Raw genomic sequence first — 19,492 nt, 5'->3', positions numbered from 1 at the left:
GCTTTTTGAGTACCTCCAGGGATGGTGACTCAACCACTTCCCTGGGCAGCCTATTCCAATGTTTGACAACCCTCTCAGTAAAAAAATTTTTCCTAATATCTAACCTAAATCTCCCCTGCCTCAACTTGAGGCCATTTCCTCTTGTCTTATATCCAGACACCTGACAGAAGAGAAGAGACCAGCACCCACACAGAAGAGACCAGCACACACAAAAGACTTGTATATGAAAAAGAATTGGGTTCATAACTATTGTTCAGTTTTTCATATTGTAGACATACATATTCTTTAATAAGCCCTAACTGGAAAAAATCCTTAAAATAAAAGAAAAAATAAGCAGTATTCTTTTGTAAACAGTGAAAAACTAACCGTATTTTATTGACATAGACACACACATGTAGCTATCTAACAATTTTAAAGGAAAACATGACACAAACCCTCTCAAAACCATCTTCTAGAGAAACCTGTTGCAAGAAAAACTTTGAGCTCTGTCATTTTATGATGCCTATTCTCTCTTGCATATGGTCTGAAAATCAGTATCTACACTGATTCACTTACACTAAAGCAGCTAATGAAATCACCAATTTTAGTACAATGCAGTGGAAACAATTGTTTCAGTTAGGTAATTTTCAAACCTGAAACCCTGGCTTTTAAAATAACAAAACTGTTCATACAATATGTTAAATGACATATGAAGAGTCAGTTTTAAATTCATCAGAGGGGAAAACAAACAGTAAACATGCGTGTCTTAGGAAAGAAGTATGCTTGAGGTACACAAAAGGAAGGTCAGAAGGTCCATTCTTAAGCAGATCACCCATTTCAGATCTACTTATAACCTTACCTGGTATCAGAAAACCACAAGGCCCTGGAATCTCTAGAAGCAGGGCATGGATGGTAGAGGGGTAAAAGTAAAAGATTGAGAATCTGTTAGAGGCCACATAAAAAAAGAAAAAAACACCCATAAATGTAGAAAAAACAACTGAAAGAAGAAAATACTAAGGGATGATTCCTGGAGTAAAAGAATTCATAAAAGTAGAGTGAGGTACAGTGATTTTATGGAGCTTTACGACTGAGATAGGACTTCATTTTAAAATGCACATTTTCACTGGGAACTATTCGTGATGTAAGTAAAATTCAAGCACCCATTTCACTTTCAGTTGAATCCAGAGATATTGATAAGAGGGAATTACACACTACTCTCTTCCTGTATATATACAACAGCAGACTACCAACAAATATTTTGAAAACAGTCCTCTCATTCATAGCCTAAAATTTTGGTTCTAATAGGAATATAGCATCTTCCTAATTTCTATTCAGCAGTTCATTTTTAAGCAAAAGATAAAATTACTTATCTTTGAGTAACAGACACATAATGTCTTACAGGGCCATCATGTCATTGAAAAGCTGATGATTTGCAATCTGTAATTATGAGTATCTTCACAGGACAGTGGCAGGAAAATTATTTTCTCTCAAAGGTATCCATAATACCAGATCTCCACTCTTGGAAGTGAAACAAATACAGTTCTTACCCTGCATAATAATATAAAGGATATTTTCTGATGGGCAAGAGGGTGTTAAGTTATACTTTCTGGATTGTCTGACAGAAACATAACAATGATTGTAGGCAGGGGTGATACAGTTTTTAAAACTGACAGAGCTGGAAAATAACCAAACAGGTCCTTCATGTCCATGCAAATATTCTTTCACTTACATCCCTAAAACAGTGTGTAATAAGAGCATATCTGCAATAATGTTCAGTGGATACTTGTAGAGAAAATGATCAGATTGGCCAGCAAATGTCCTATCTAAAATCAGACTAAGAGACTTGGCAACAGATGAATGTCATATGCAATGAATGCTGGCATGACCTCAGAGAGGTACTGTTGAAAAACTGCAAGAAGAATTTGGAGGGAGAGACAATTCATTGGCATTGCAAGAACAAAATGGGTTCCAGTGGTTTTTGTTTAAAAAAAAGTTTTTTTGACAGAAAGCCGAAGGAGAGAAGACTAAATAGGATGAACATGCAGTAAAGAACAACTTCGGATGAGACAAACTCCAACAAAGTCCCATTGCTTTTTTAAGGAAGAAATTACAAAGGGATTAAGCTCACCTTTGAAGATACATTAACAGATGAATAAATCAAAGTAGCTTGAAGATTACCTAGACTGTGAGAATAAATTATTTCTACAAGACTAAAGATCGTATTTATCTGACGCCTTAGAAATAACTACAAGCTTAGTAATGTCTTACAAGTATAAGCACACATAAATTTTGTTGTTTTGTTTTTTTTTTTTTTTTTCAGTTGGCAATTTCAATGTTTCTGAATCAGGGCCGTGAGAAATGAAGCTATGGCAGAAGTTTTCTATGTTTTCAGAATATTTAAGAACAAGAAATGGATGGAATAGAGGACGATTGAACAGTAAACCAATGTTCTCTCTCCATGTGAGAGAGAACCATGTTTTTCTAACCAAAAAAATAGTAAGGTTCAGAAAAAGAACCTAGGAATTAACAGACAATAATGTAAGTTGTGATATAAATTCCAGCAACATTGGTACCAACATGGAGATAAACACTCTTGGTCCAAACCCTGAGAAACCTCCCAGTTAACATTTTAGGATGAGATCTCTAGAGAGGTAATCACATCTCTCTGCCTACGTGATTTTTTTTTTTTTTTTTAATGCTGAAATATCAGAGGAAGCATTCTGGATGTATTGATGCAATCAGTTGCAGACTGCAAGGTTTATGGATGTATTTAATGATTTTACTGTAAACAGTCTGAAGGAAAAGGATGTTCTTCGGCTAAGGGAAGTGTAGATGTTTAAACTGCAGTTCATGACTCAGACAAGTACCAGGTACCTATGTACATCCATGTACTGAGGAATACTGTACTGCAAGTTCAAAGACTTTTTTTCTCCTCCATCTATTTGAAAAGAAATAGGCATTGAAGTTTTTAAAATAAATACAGTTCCTGAATAGAATCAATGTCTACATCCCTAAGTATGAAGAGGAATGATGACAAGGCTGAGTGAAGATGCTGTAATAAATGCATTTAGAGCACAGAGGACTATTTCATAGCTCAACTATTTGTAAAAATTCAAAATTGACACTTCAAAGAGAAAAAAACAAAACCAGTACCTTGGCAAGTAAATTTTTTAGAAGGAGTTGTGAGAAGAAGTTTATCTGCCATTTCTCCAGGACCAGCACAACGTGCAATACCAGGTTCTTTGTATTCTGATTTTACCCAGTCAGATAGCCACTGCATGTTACAATCACAATAAAGAGGATTTGCTCCAATAGCCCTATGGAAAGCAGACAAACAAAAAGGGAATAAAGTTTTAAATGGTTGCTTTTAAAATGAGAAGCCAGAGAACAGGTTGGCAAAAAAAATTCAGACCACAAACCTGCCCTCCCTCCACCAAATTGACCATAAGCACATGAAGTGTCTGGATTTGGGTTCTAAATCAAGAAGTGATAGTTTTAGCAGTAAACTTGGTCCAGAAACCTAGCTATTCTTAGCTGCATTATGTGTGAACTTTGGAGAGCTAATACTAACTAGCTCTGTTTCACCGTTGCTATGTAATGGCCAAGATCAGCTGCATCAGCAGAATGAAACTGATACTGGAAAACTAAGTTAGCAAGAATAAAGTATTTCTTCCGAAGCAGCCAAGGCAACCCCAGAGAGTTCCACCCTGATATTTTTCCTTTTCAGTTTATGGCTCCCAGGCTGGTACAAACCATCTGTTTCTAAGCTTCCAAATTTGATTTAATTATTTCCTCTTTGGAGCTCTCCCACTGAACTCACAGCTATGTGCAGAATTCTGTAAGAAGTCTCTGCTGCATAAGTAAATAAAACTACATTATCCTAGCTTTGTGGTAGCTACATAAGAATTGCCTTGTTATGAAAGCAAATCCATTTCTTTAAATAAATCTTTTTTTTTTAATTAAAAAATAATTTAGCTAAAGATTTTCAGAATTAATTTCTGTAAGGGCTTTTTAAGTGTCTATTTTCTCTGCTAGAAACTATAAATACTCTTAAAACTCTGAGAACAATGATATGTTGTGTAGTTAATTTGGAGGATAGAAGCATTATGCCATTCTACAAAGATGTACTCATATTCCTTTTAAGGAACACAATAATCATAGAACTTTCAACAGATAATCTTGACATGTGCACACACTGTCAAATGGCAGTATTAGAACATCCTACTTCTCCAGATGTTTCAGTACTTTTTTTCAGATTGTTCCACAACTTTGCATCAGTGGGTCTTCTACAGATACAAGAAAATCTTTGGCAAGCAAAGGCAGTAGAAACTACCACTGCTGAAACACTCTTTTCTGCCACACTGAGCAGGAAGCCCTCTCTTAAATATTACTACATACTTCCAGCTGAACATAAGAAAATGTATATACATATACTTGTTCAGTCAGGCTGAAGTCAGAGCAGTAACAAAAATCATACCTAGTGATAGGGAACCTCCCATGCAAGAAAAAACACCTAGAATTTGTCCACTCCATATTTGTAAGAGTGAACATCAGCCTGAACTGAGATAACACAATTGCTCTGCTAAAATCAGAATGTTGGCAAGGATAACTGGCAGCCATCAAGAAAAAAATAACAGCAACAACAATCAGATCTATGTAAGTTTTACTGATATTTCATGCAAATAAGCTAGTTTAATAGTAGCATTTGAATGAATTATCAATGACTTAAAGCTTAATCAGTATCATCAAATTTCTGAGAAATGGCAAATTAAATGTAAATGTCCAATACTGAACTAGAAACAGATAATTAAGTTTTTAACAACTGCAGCTGTTCAGAAACATAAAAACCAGATATATCTAAAGGCACTAGTCAACTCACTCCTCAATTGCAAGCAAAGATTTAATAACTATCCATAAACACAACAAGGTTTACAGATAGGTAACTTGTTCTAATCTAGGTTCCCATTGAAAATTAAAAATAGGAAAAGTATTGCCTCAAATTATGTTCTGACATCAGATGCCATGTATTCTATGTCAACAGACACCAACACAGAATCACAGAATAATTTAGGGCACTCTGGAGGTCATCTAGTCTCACCTCCTGCACAAAGCAGGACTCACTTCAAAGTCAGAGCAGGGTTGCTCAGGGTTGTGTCCAGCTGAGCTCTGAAAATCTCCAGGGGTGGAGATTCTTCTGCTTCTTTGGGCAACCTGTTCCAAAGCTGAATCATCCTCACGGTGAAGGTTTTTTCATTATGTTCGATCAAACTTCCCTTGTTGCAGCTCGTGACTGTTGACTCTTACTCTTCACTGTGCACCTCTGAGAAGAATCTGTCTCCCTCATTGCTGTAATCCCCTTAGCGGCTTAAAGACTATTAGGTCCCTCCTTGGTATCTCCTCCTCCAGGCTAAGTAAGCCCGGTTCCTTTAGCCTCTCCTCACAGCTCCTACGATCCAGCCACCTCCCCACTTTGCTTGCCCCTATCCTGGATTTGCTCATACACATCTGCTTTGTACTGGAAAAGCTGAACACATATTCCAGATGTGGCCACTATCCTCAGTCACCTGGCTGCTTGCTTTCTAGTTCAGCCCGGAGCATCTTTAGCTTTTATTGCCATAAGGGGACATGGCAGACATTCAATTTGCTGCCCACCAGGAGGCCCAGGGTTTTTCTGCTGAGCTGCTAGCTCTCTGGCCTGTCCCCAGCCTGTACTGATGCCATGAGTTTGTTCCAGAGCAGGCCTTTGCATTTTGTCTTTGTTCAACTATATGAAATTTGCTAAATGTAACATAAAAAATACAGTTATCATCTGAATACTCACAGGTGTGATAACGCTGAAAGATCATTAAAAGCTCCTTCAGGAACAACAGAAATATCATTGCCATGTAAAGACCTTAAAAAGAAAATAAACAGAAAAATATATATGCATAAAAAACAGCAGGTTAACTTTGCAAATTTCATCTTCTGTAAACAGTTTTCAGCTTTTCACAATTTTTTTCTTCCAGTTCCTCAGTGTTTCCAGCTGTTTGGTTTTTTTTAAGCTCTAACTGGCAGCCTACTTATCATTTGATTTTTTTCATCCTGAATTTCATATGAAATGTTAATAACATGATTCTATTAAAACTGAAAGAATAAAGGTTGGTAAAAGTAGGCACACTTCTGCAAAGTACTGACTGGATTTAGGGATAGGAGAAGAGTTCTTATTTCTGACTTTTTCAGCAATTCCCTGAATTTCCCATTAATTAAGTTCTTTTTTTTTTTTTAATATTTCATGGATTCATAGAAAATACAGGCATTGACTGTTCACTAGTATAAGTATTACGGTTGTTGCCCTAATTTGATAGTAAAGTTAAAGACCTTATTAAGCATCAATACCAGGACCAGTGTTATGTCTCCTGTAGCAAACCTGCACAAAAATATCTCTCCTTTTCTATAAATTCATTCAGTTATGCATATATCTAATGCAAATAGAATTATGGTTCTTGAAATTATCCATATTTATATAAAATAATTGAAGCTATGTGGACACACTTAAATAATGCCATGATTGAGACGTTTAATCCAACTAGGCTATTAAATGGTTATAAACTACCCAAATGGAGGCAAAAATTACTTGTTCTGCTGGGGACTTTTGAGAAAGAATTTTTGCAGGTTTTTTTTTTAATGACAAACTGAAGCTGTAAACTAGACTGACTGTTCTTAATTTTCCTTTGTCCCTTTATGTGCCCTTTCAACCATGTTTTTCCTAGTGGTAAAATGGAAAGTTTTCTTGGAACCAAAAAGCAATTTTATTGATTTTCAATAGTTAACCATGATGTAATGGGTTTGGAAATATTCCCATATTAAATGAAACAAGAGAAAATAAATTTATTGTTGGAATAAAAATATTCAAAATTCAACTGCAAAACTCCTTCATATATACTGAGGAATTTATGCATATGGCATTTTTGTTAGACTTTAATGCTTATAACAAGGAAGAACTTAACACAAAAAAGAAATACAGCCAAGATTAAAAAGCAGAAAAGTAAAAAGTGTATGTCTGTATATATAATGTTGTCCAGGGTCACATAACTTCTTGTGCAGCATTTTGAGAGTATACTTTCCCAGAATGAAGCCACTTAGATTTTTAAGGCTATGTAATTATCACTTCTAAAATCTTTGATAGGTTTTAATATCTAGTAACTTCCTACAGATTTGCTATCTACTGTACACAAATAAAAATTCTGGAAAATAGCAATGGTTAAAAAATAATACTTACAACAACCTAAGTGATTTCAACCCATCAAAAGTCCGAGCAGGGATACACCTCAGCCGGTTGTAACTAAGAATTCTGAAAATATATAAAATACCGTCAGCAAGTATATCAGCCATTCAGTAAACAATGCAGAGCATGACCAAAACCAGCTTTTGCACACATAGCTAGTTAGAAAACAAGTTATTTTACAGCCTCCACAACAAGCAAGCTTTAATATCAACTGAATTTCCTTTCTTTCCAAGACAAAAAAAACACTGTAATGCTTCCAAAGAGTCACTGTTACATGTTTAAACTTACAAGGTGAGCAGCTGAGTCATGTTGCTGAAGCTCTGATTAGAAAGAGTGCTGATTCTGTTGTTACTTAAATCTCTATAAAAAATAAATTCAGAAATTCAGACCTTAAAATGACTGCCCCAGTCCTGAAACACTGTAAGTTAAACTGACAGATACATTATTTTTATTAGTAGAAGTAGTATCATCATTGGTATCAATATTTAAAGCAGCACATATTTTTATTTTCACATGCCATATACAAGCCTAGCAAGTGTTTAGCTTGATCAATGAAAAGCATGTTCATTTCAACACAGATGAAAAAGCAGTGCAATGCATTCTTATACAACAGCAATGTCCATCATGCTACTGAGTTAATAATGCAAACCTACATGAACCCAAGTATAGAAATGAAAGGAATGTTTTAAAGTGGAAAACATTCTAGTCATGTCCCTAATGACACCTGAGTAAATATCATCTAATACTCTACTTAACACTTACACACTGAAGGCATCAAAGCCCAAAGCTATTATTATAAAGAACACTGTCTTAAGATTTATAGAGAAAGCCTTAACATCTTTCTTGTTGTTCAATATTCTAATGAATAAAATCTTAAGCATAAGTATGATGGAAACTGGAGTGGTATGCTGGTAGCTTCAAAGATGGTAGCTTCAAAGAAGCTTTGAAGAAGCCGTATTAAATGTGAATACTGCTTGTTCTTTATTCTGATATTGTCCTTTAGTCTTCATTTTATGTTCACTATTTCACTATTGTTTACTGTATTTTGTGGTGAAATAATATAGCATTTGTTTCTGAGGGGCCCTTGATATTTTAACTTAAGAGTACTGTTGAATAGCTATGCAATATGCGTATTTCTCTGTCTCAAATTTCATGAAAGCATGTAAGACAACTGACTCATAATAATAAACATATTAGGCAAGTATAACAGAGCAGTCTATTCAAAAGAGAAAGAAAAAGTTAGAAATAAACAATTTTCCTTGTTAATCTGGAACTCAGCAGAGTCATATGCAATTCCTTGTTTGGCCACAGAAGAACTAAGCATAGTGTTTTGGTTTTCCAAACACAGCTGAGGAACATTCTCAACTTCATAACAGCAGTATGAGGATATATTCAGAAAAGATTACAATAACTTGCCCTACAGGTCTGATAAATAGAGACTGTTAATACTCATCTTATTTGCATTTTATTTACTGTTCAACTATAATTTATTGTATTACATGTCTGCTAAATTGTTTGTGTGTATTTTCTGATTAGAAGGTAAAGTTATACAATTTCTGTCTGTTTGTCAAAAATACACCACAAGTACCTAATCTCTGTGATGGAAGCCTTGTCACTATGCCTCTAATTAACCTCATCTCTAGCCATATATCCAGTCTCCACTGATACTGTTACTGCATACAGTCCAATCTATACGCTTGCTTCTGGTACTGAGGTTCTAAAGTTTGTATTTTCTGTGTGCTGCAAGTTAGTTCTTGTATAACTTCTCTAAACAATCCACAAAGATTTCCTATAGGTTCTACGCTGTATACATTTGAGAATATTGCACAGGTTTTTTCCTGACATTATTTGCAAAATACAAAAAGTTTTGGAAACATTTTTTTTTCTAAATTTGTGACCGTGACCACTTTTGTCTAGCATGAGGTAAATAAAGGAAACCAAGTTCTTGTTTTTGAATGTCAAACCATTTTCAATTTTTGCAGCAAAGCTCTAAACCCAGTCAAAAAGAAATTTAAGGGATTTTGTTACTCTCCTCCACTTTTTATTCTGATTATAATGAAACCACAAACTGCTTTCAGAATGTTACACAGTTCAACCTCAGCTGGTATAAATTTTTATAGTCCTAACAAAGGCCATGGAATTACATCCATTTACATTGACAGTCTTCCTGTTTCTCTCACTGTACTCTTACAAGGTACAGAAATCACATTCAAATCATTCATGAAGTAGAGGTAATAAATTTTAGAGCAGCTAGTGATTTGCCTCAAATCAGAGAGTGAGTCAGCAATAGAGTCGGGAGTAAGGCGCTCTAGACAAGCTCTCCTCTTGAGTCATTAAACCATATATTGTGGGAGAAACAGAAGGGGTTACATTCAAGTGTTACAACAGCAGTATGTGCTATTCCTATGCAAAGCATACCACAGAATGAAGCATAGGACAGAATGTTTCTTTTGTAAATGAAATAATTCTAGTGCCTTTATGGAGCTTCGTAACAAAATGCTGTATTACCCTAACGCCTTACCCTAATTACCCTAACTTTGTATGATTTTACATCCCTTTTCAGGCTAACTATAATTCCTGCTTATTTACTTTGTGGTGTAATCACTGGAATGAAATACACCTGCTTATAAAATGTGACAGAGTATATTATATGTAGGATGTGTTAAGCCGAATAAAATATCCTCTGTTGTAAAAAGTGGTTGCGCATCATATTTGCTAAAAGATAAGATACATTTTATATTTTTTTTCTTACAACTAAACCCAGGTATAATGTAGTAGGGTATTTTGTTTTGGTTTGTATTTTTTCATTGTAGTAGAGGATGTTGCTCTAAAACTACTTACATAAGTGTTAAATGCTTGTAGTTGGAAAGCTCTTTTGGAACAAGGGTAAACTGATTTCCATCCAAATAACTAAAATAGAAAAATAAAACATAGAGCATTATGTTTTTTGTTAAAACAGTAGCATCTTCATCTACTAATCTTAGAATCCAACAGTAAAGTTAATAAACAAATACATACTATTTCTGTTTCATACTAAAACTTGCCTACAAATTTTGGTTTTTAGAGACAACTGAGGACCTGTAGCCTAAGATCCAAATGCTATTGTATCAGATATTATGAGTATTATGAAGTAACAGTAATAACAACCAACTCTTACATAGTATTTTCTGTTATTTCATAAAGACTCTGCAAAATTAGGTCCTTATCATCTCCATTTCACACACACCTACAGGTGAAAAGTAAATCTGACTTCTGCAACTCGCATTAAGTGTGGATTTTGAGCTATTGTAAATAGAAACAGACCCTGACATTGCAGAGGTAGTCCTTTACAGTAGAAACAGCAAGGGCTGGTCCCAGCTCTAACAGCAAATTCATTTGTTATGCCGGCGGTTCAGGTCACCTTCCCTAATTTCTCCCTGTATATTTCATGATATATCAGGCATGACATACCACAAGCCTGTTCCTATGGAGTATGTTAGGGACTAAAGACAGTAATCAATTATCCTTCACTAGAAAGTTAGATATTTTTTTTTTCTCCTCTTTGTAGGGTTATAGCTCCTGTATATTCCTTGCTCCTCTTCCATGCTCATAATTCTTGATAACAGACTTGTTCATCCTTAGAGTTAACAGGTACAGAGCCATCAAACTGTATCGGCATCCGAGTTACAGGCAAAGGAAGGTAACAAGCCTTGCCTAAAAAGCTTCCAGTGCGCAGCCAGTCATTACAAAGTGCAAGTGGAGGGGCTCTTCATGTAACCAGGGCAAATAGTTTAGAGATGATAAGAAGTGCTGAATTTACCTGGTTCTCTGAAATGAAGCAGACAGTAGCAGGAAGATAAAACATCTTTAGTTTCTCAACTGGGGCAAATGACTTCCTGATGGTGGTATTACTTGTGTCTCCTGGAACCTAAGTAAAAACTACACCCTCATTATCCCTATATAAAGAATATATTTTAGCCATCCAAATACTTGGAACACACTTGAATTAAGAGCAGCCTCTGATAGAGACATTCTTAGATTAATTTTGAGCTTAATGTCTTTAAGTATGCTGCAGCATCTTTGGAAACTTTTGTCTTGACTAAAAGGATGGGCTGAAACACAGTTAAACTTAATGAAATAACTATCTATATCTAATGAAAAAGCTTTTTCTTTCATTTTTTTTTTCCCTTGGACTATGCCTTCCTTAGGGCTGCTTGCCAAATACAAAATACGTGTCTCAACAAGTTTTATAGCTTACACTATGTTAATGGCATTACATAAATGGTGGTGAATGGAGCATGGGCTCATATACTTAATTACTAAGAAAGAAATGAACAACATTTAAACTTTTTGAAGGACTAAGTGTTCTGAGAAAATTCTTTTATTGACAGATAAAAGAATGCCATCCAGAGTCACCTTGACAGCCTTGAGAGGTGGGCCCCTGCAAACCTCATGAAGTTCAACAATGCCAAAGCCAAGTGCAAGGTCCTGCACATGGGTCGGGGCAATCCCAAGTACAAATACAGGCTGGGTGGAGAATGGATTGAGAGCAGCCCTGAGGGGAAGGACTTAAGGGTATTAATGGATGAAAAACTGAATATGAGCCAGCAATGTGCATTTGCAGCCCAGAAAGCCAACCGTATCCTGGGCTGCATCAAAAGAAACGTGACCAGCAGGTCAAGGAAGGTGATTGTCCCCCTCTACTCTGCTCTGGTGAGACCCCACCTGCAGTACTGCGTTCAGCTCTGGGGCCCCAACATAAGAACGACATGGACCTGTTGGAGCGAGTCCAGAGGAGGGCCATGAAGATGATCAGAGGGCTGGAGCACCTCTCCTATGAAGACAGGCTTAGAGAGTTGGGGTTGTTCAGCCTGGAGAAGAGAAGGCTCCAGGAAGACCTTATAGCAGCCTTCCACTACCTAAAGGGGGCCTACAAGAAAGCCGGAGAGGGACTTTTTACAAGGGTGTGTAGTGATAGGACAAGGGGTAATGGCTTTAAACTGAAAGAGGGTAGATTTAGATTAGATGTAAGGAAGAAGTTCTTCACTGTGAGGGTGGTGAGGCACTGGAACAGGTTGCCCAGAGAGGCTGTGGATGCCCCATCCCTGGAAGAGTTCAAGGCCAGGTTGGATGGGGCTTTGAGCAACCTGGTGTGGTGGAAGGTGTCCCTGCCCATGGCAGGAGAATTGGAACTAGGTGATCTTTAAGGTCCCTTCCAACCCAAACCATTCTATGATTCTATCATTCTGTGATATATTAGGATATATTGCTTTAGTTTCATTAGAACTGAAGTACTAGAAATATCCACTTGGCTGATAAAAATTCCTCCTTGTTCAAATGAACTATTAAGATATTTTATAAAACACGTAAAGAGTACATCTTGGAAAGGTTATGCATGCTAATGAACAAGAAGAATCAATCAGTATGCAACTGCTAACAGGAAACACCTCCATTATCCTTTTGAAAAATATGCTAAATTGCATGCTTAGACACTAATTAAAGCATACAAAATTGTGCACAAATGAGTTTTCAGTCACAGTCAGGGTTCCACTTGCAATTCCAAAAGTATCTCTCTTTAGCTGCTTAATTTTACATTACATTGATGCCCTTAACATTGTCAAATTGTATTTATTAGGCCAGACTATATTTAATTAAGCTACCTTCTATTCGAGAGAAAAAACCAACAACGAAACCTAATAAAATAAGTTATAGGTTTATATAGCTGTGTGCTAGTCTGAGTTCTTAACAATTTCTCTTCATTAATGACTAAAGCCTTTTGGATGGTATTAAGCACCGCACTAGTGGTGGACATTTCAGAATCTTCTGTATAATACCACATGCTAAAACAATAAAGTCACTCTCTTAGTGACTTAAGATACATAGTTACGATGTCTTCTGAAAAAGCACTACAATAATCAGTCACTATGAAGCATCAGTAATTTAATATTAAATACTTGCCATAGGTAACACAAACCCAACTTTTTTCTTGTAAATAATTTCTATCTATTTCTTTCAATCTTGTGACCTATCTGATCAAGATTCAAAACAGATGAATAACCCAATTTTTAGGTTTATATTTTCCCCTTCATAATGCATAAAAATTGACTCATCTAGTCTTATGAGTAACTTATTCAGTCATTACCTTCAAACAATATGTGAGGTAGCAAGGTCTTTTTTATATCAATGTTACTGTCCATCTACATATTCAAATTATATTTTCTCATAAAATGCAATCTTAACCATTTTTCTCATATAATAATTTATCAAGAGATTAATAAAATATCCCAGATTGTATAAGACTGCCTATACGAAAAGTAAGGCTTTCTATTAAAACCAGTGTTTTTGAAATACCACAAAACCACATTTATTATGAAAATATGCAAACACATTAATAGATTGTTTTCTTTTTGCTTTTTCATGTAATTGAACTTCTTCATTCCTTTCTAAACAGTGACCATAGATTAATCAGATTCACTGTTGCCCATAATTTAAGCCATTGCAACATGATATCCATGTTCAGTTACAGGATGGTTCAGTGTTGAGGATATAAATTCTGAGAGTGATTATGATTTTATATACATATATTTTTAAAGCTTTTCAGTAACAGATAGTTCTTAGACTGTTTTGGGACTTACAGAGCCTTGCTAATTCAAACAACCTCAAATTTCCCAAGATACTGTGCAAGTCTTTATAAAGTGGTATATTAATAAATGTCAGCTGATCTACTGAATCCAATTCTTCATTTTCTCTTCCCCTCATTCTTGAACCTGACAAAATAAATCTGACATTGATTTTCATAAAAGGGAAGTGTGCCACTTACAGTTCTGTTACATCTTTTGGGATGCCCTTAGGCAAAGCTTTTAGGCCTTTGTTGCTGCAGCGAACTACTGTGTCTAGACAAGTGCATTCTGCAGGACAGCGGGACAGTGGAGAGCAGCTGTTGTCATCATTTCCTGGTTAATAAAAACAAACAGATGCTAAGCTTGCTATAGAAATGTCACTTTGGTATTAGCCATAATATCGCACGTGGAATTCCTATAAGCAAACATGTTATTTCTACATTATGATATCTCCAGGTAGGGAAAACATTAAGTCATCTCTGTAAACCATTGCTCCAAGAATTTACATTTGAAGTGATGCTTTATTTAGTACAATACTGTTTTACTAGGTAAAAATGCTACTATATGGAATGAAAGATCATTAAAGAAAGATCAAAACTTAAAAAGAAAGATAATAAAACAAAATACATGTTTATTTTCAAAATTAAAAAATTATTAAAAATAAACAGAATCTATTTAAAGAAAAGTTACAGCCTTTAAAATTGACAAACTAATAATGCAATAAATGGAAGCATGTGTGAGAGAGATGCAAAATAGCAGCCTTTTTTTTATTAAGCATTGAGGAAGTCACAAACTAAGCAAAATGGCATGTTATTTGATCAAGTAACCTGAAAGAGTGCTTGATTCAAGCATGAGCATTTGAAAATATTCTCATCCGAACTACATTTGATCAATTTATTTAATTTTTATATTATCTCTAAATTATGATTTGCAGTACTGAACATAGGCAAGAAAAAAATTTGAAAGTATATATACAATAGCCGTGTGCTTGCTGATCATCCAAAAATGGGTGGAAGATTTTTAAACTGATGTAGAAATGGAGCATGAAGCACAGATGAAGTTACTTAAAGCATAACACTTTGGGTTCTATGGGAATCATGCAGCTATACATATGAAAGCTGTAATTATAAAAAGCTCAAATATTAATTTTCTTACCATCATCGCATGTAAAATCCTGAATTGCCACATCCTGGATGGGAATCTCTTTGAGGAAGTAGGGTTTTTGGCAACGAGGGTTCCCCGTCACAATGCGTTTCTTCCTTAGCCAGTCTCCAAGCCACGCGAGATGGCAGTTGCAGTTGAAGGGATTGGCCAAGAGGTTTCTGAGAACCACAGGAAAGTTTACTTCGGATGACACCATTTTTTCATCCTAAGTATTCTATTTTCAAAAAGCTAAGCTTAAATACTGTTCTTCAAACAATGCTATGTACAAACCATAGGTGAAAGCTACAATTTAGGCTCTGTATGGTGAATCTTGATATAACTCATTTAGAAATAATTTAAAACTGTCAAAGACCTGACTTGTTGTCAAGCCACTCTGTACTGATAATGCAGTAATTTCATACAGAGATGAAGGCTGATTACTTTACATTATTAGCTTTAACCTGACAACAGCTATTCCATTAATTTGTCATCTCAAGATTTCCATCTTTTATTTGCTCTAGAGAATAAGTTTCCTATCTGAAGTGACAGCTAAGTTGATTACATGCCAGTTATAAAAATGAATTTACTTCTAGAAGTCTCAGTATTTTTGGCATCTCCTTACTTCAGCACAAACCTATTGACAATTCCATTATTTATAAACATGTCATCCCTAATAGGCACAAATTAGTCACTTGGTGCAAAGTGTCACTTTTTATGTAAAAAGGGGATTAAGTACTTTCCTGAATGATGCTACCTACAAAAAGCATTTCTTCGGTAAACTCGGTGGCAGCTTTGCTCAGCATTTTCCCCTCCCTTAAATTACGTCATATTTAAATAAAAAAGAGATGCTTTTTTTCATAGAAAATGAGACTGAAGCTTCATTATAAAACATATATGAATTAAGATCCTCAGTAGGCTGAGGAAATTTAAGATAATAATTGGACAGCACAGTGCAGACAGGCAGACAACATGGTGATGTGAACAGCTGCGATTGTGCAATGCCTACCCAAAATGTGGCTCTCTACCCAGGCTCGGATCAGTGAGGGGGCAAGCAGGACATTTTTCCTGCCTTCTCAGGCCCTTCTGGAAACCTAACACTGCATCAAAGGGCACCATGAAAACATACTCTTCATGTGTCCAAGACGGTCCAGAAAATAACCTTTCTCAAAATCCCTCTATGAACTCTTTTTTTCCCTTAACTTTACCTCATGCTGTGGAATTATACAGTAAACCATTAACAGAAATGTCCCCAAAACGTTAGAGGTTTAAACTTGGGTAAGGTAAAACACAAACGTGACTTACAACGTAGAGAGGGAATGCAGCGTATCGAAGGAGCCGGGTGCCACGGTGGTGATCTGGTTGTCATACAGCGAGAGCAGGCGGACTGAGCTCAGGCCCGTGAAGCTGTCATTTCCCACACAGCTCACGCGGTTGCTCCTCAGCATCCTGAAAAAGGAAGGATCAGCATTTCTTAGCTTAGCCCGAGCAGAGGCCAGAGCTGAAGTGGTGGCCCAAGCAAGGGCCAAGAGGTGTGACTCCAAAAGGACGGCTACCAGTGGAGGAACCACAAGTGCCGTGACCCCTGTGCTGCCTGTCACCTCCCTGAAGGGACTGAGCACAGTGTGCATTGAGGGGACTGGAAAACAGAAAGATGGGTGGGTAGGTTTCACAGAGACAAGGGGTGTTTCCTCTAAGCATTTCTGTGGGTTTTTTTTCTTTCAGTACCAGAATCGGTAATTATGAGTGTGTTACCTGACTATAAATTAAACTGATTGAAATTCCCCAAATCAGAGACACACAGCAGCCCCCTCTTCATGTTTCCAAGCCTAATGACTTCAGAACTGCTATTTACATGGAGCAGAAGGTAGTACCAGCTGACCTCTTCCTGAGGCCCCTTTGACCTGCATTTTCTTAAGATAAATTCTAGAAACCACTTCTACTTCATTCTCAAGCATTTCAATTAAATGAAATAAGGCTACCCTGACTCCTCCTTAGCGTGACTGTAATATTTAGTAAAAATTTAAGAATACTAAGCAAGAAACAGCTATTCTAAAATCTCTCATATTTCTGTAAAACATATGAGCTTTGGAGTTGCTGTTCTATCTGTCCATCAATAAATGACTATTTTTTCCCCATGTTCTTGTCTAAGAACAGATGCTTCTAACAATTTTAGCAGCTTTAAATGCAAAGTTAGAAATGAAAGGCCTGATTTATTAAAATACCTAAGGTCTATGGACAGCTGAAGCTCCAGAGATCATTTAATCTTGGCTCTGCTCTGCTGATCAGGACAGGCTCTCTGAAGAAGGCCAAGAAGCTGTGGATTGTATAAACATCTTTTTTTAAGTGGAAAGAGCTAAACTGCCTTCATGGAAAGAATGAAATGAGTTCAAGCTATAGTGCTTTTATTCCTCCCTTCACTGTTGAAATGACATTAAAATTACTTAGGAGAGAATAATTTCCCACATTTCAGTATCCACCAGAATCACTTTTTCCTCTAGCAAAATTCCCAGTAATGGTTGAGCTGAATTGAATCAGACTCCATTACGTAAAATGTGTAATTCCCGTGCAAAATTGTGTTACTTTGAAGCAGACGATTATCCCTATTTCCGTTTCTGCAGTTGGATGTTTACCCATTCTCAACTGCTTCATCATTTCAGAGGACTCAAAATTTCTGTAGTCAAGTAACCACAACAAAAAATTTCAGCTACATTATATCCATAATTAGTAATTAATGAATTCATATAACATACGATAACTTTTTGTAAAATAGGAATAAAAACCAAGATATGCTTGAATAATCCAGAGCTAATCCTCCAAAATCAATTTTTTTAGGACAGATAGAACATTACTTTAAAAAGTACCCAGCAGAAAGGAAGAATAAAAACACACAAATAATTACACTTACAGTGTTTTGAGACTTTCTAGTCCTTTAAACATTTTGTGTCGAACACTTTCCAAGCGGTTGCTAGTGAGCAATAGCTCATTCACACCAGAGGCTCCGTCAAATGCTCCTTCTTCAATATCTGTAATCTTGTTATTGCTCAGGTTTCTATTACACATTAGAAGAAACAGAGAAAAATATGTTTCCTTTTTTAAATACCCCAAATTAACTGTTAAATGCTGCAGTCTGCATAGATTTCAAGATACTGAGTTATTGTGTAAAAGCAATGAATATATTGTTCAACTTTGAACCAATAAAAGCATAATTCAATGCCCTGCTAACTGAAGAAGTAAGGATTTTTAACACAATCTTTGGAAGATGTTCTTAAATAATGGCAATTACCCAGTCCATGCTGCTGCCACACAACAACATCTTTTCATAATTTTGAATCTTGTCAGTGACTGTATTTTTTTCATGTCTCCAGTCCTTGTAGCATTATTAGATGAATTAATAACAGAATGATACTGTATGAGTACCAGCACAACTAACCACTCCGATTTCTTTATTTCATCTTGGTAAACACAAATATAATAAAACAGTATAAACAGCAACATATGTAAATGAAATGTGTGAATGTAAACAGTACATGAAATGTTAATCATTTATGACATTAGTTAAAAAGGAGGGCTTATAAGCAAGATAGTTCATTTATCTGCAATTTGTACGCAAAGCAGATCAAAATGTGGGAAAATGACCCAAGATACTGCCAAAATATTTAGTGTTTATGGTTTTTAGTTGAAATATGGAAATTACAGCCCAAATGGGTAGTATCTGTACTATATATACAAAAGCAATCATACTCAACAACACACATTTTCTTAAAGATTTTTCATGTTATTCTTGCCTCCTTTTGTTTTGTTTCATATAACTATTTACACATATTATAAAAGTACATATTTACACACTAAAGAGTATTATAATACACTAGTGATTTTTAAAAAGCTCTTAAAAATGCTCCGAGACAATGTAAAATGAACTGAAGCTAAAGACTTTTTATTTGATAGAATTAATGGTGTCGGGAAGAAAATCAAACTTTATTTGATGCAATTTCTAGAACAGCATTTTAATTGTTCAAATCAAGAACGATACTATTTGTTAGAACAAAAATTCACACACTTGCCAGAATGAACTGGTGCCATTATCTAAGACATAGAAAACAAGGAGTTGTGGCTTAATCTTGAGTTCTGACTACTCATCTCTAGCCTAGCTGTAATTTAATGTACACCTTGCCTGTGGTGAAGGATACAATCATAGGATCATAGAATCATTTAGGTTGGAAAGGACCTTTAAGATCATCTGAGTCCAGCCGTTAACCTAACACTGCCAAGTCCACCACTAACCCATGTCCCTAAGTGCCACATCTACATATCTTAAATACCTCCAGGGATGGTGACTCCACACTTCCCTGGGCAGACTGTTCCAGTGCTTGACAACCCTTTCAGTGAAGAAATTTTTCCTAATGTCCAATCTAAACCTCCCCTGGTGCAACTTGAGGCTGTTCCCTCTTATCCTATTGCTCATGACTTGGGAGAAGAGACCAGCACTCACCTCACTACAACCCCCCTT

General features: G+C 35.9%; 1 protein-coding gene across 2 annotated transcripts in view; it reads right to left on the bottom strand.

The window, feature by feature from the left end:
- SLIT2 (slit guidance ligand 2) overlaps positions 1 to 19,492 on the bottom strand; it is a 273,323-nt gene that overhangs the window by 40,468 nt on the left and 213,363 nt on the right. For both annotated transcript variants that reach the window (XM_075023755.1, XM_075023766.1), the window contains 9 exons: positions 17,891 to 18,034; positions 16,288 to 16,431; positions 14,998 to 15,164; positions 14,043 to 14,175; positions 10,085 to 10,153; positions 7,532 to 7,603; positions 7,238 to 7,309; positions 5,801 to 5,872; positions 3,133 to 3,296 (listed from right to left, as the gene is read on the bottom strand). In XM_075023755.1, coding sequence (XP_074879856.1) covers positions 3,133 to 3,296; positions 5,801 to 5,872; positions 7,238 to 7,309; positions 7,532 to 7,603; positions 10,085 to 10,153; positions 14,043 to 14,175; positions 14,998 to 15,164; positions 16,288 to 16,431; positions 17,891 to 18,034 — 1,037 coding nt within the window. The remainder of the gene's footprint in view (positions 1 to 3,132; positions 3,297 to 5,800; positions 5,873 to 7,237; positions 7,310 to 7,531; positions 7,604 to 10,084; positions 10,154 to 14,042; positions 14,176 to 14,997; positions 15,165 to 16,287; positions 16,432 to 17,890; positions 18,035 to 19,492) is intronic.

Source organism: Buteo buteo, chromosome 1 (genome assembly GCF_964188355.1).
Source record: "Buteo buteo chromosome 1, bButBut1.hap1.1, whole genome shotgun sequence".
Classification (NCBI taxonomy): domain Eukaryota; kingdom Metazoa; phylum Chordata; class Aves; order Accipitriformes; family Accipitridae; genus Buteo; species Buteo buteo.
This window is presented reverse-complemented; position numbering and strand designations above follow the sequence as displayed.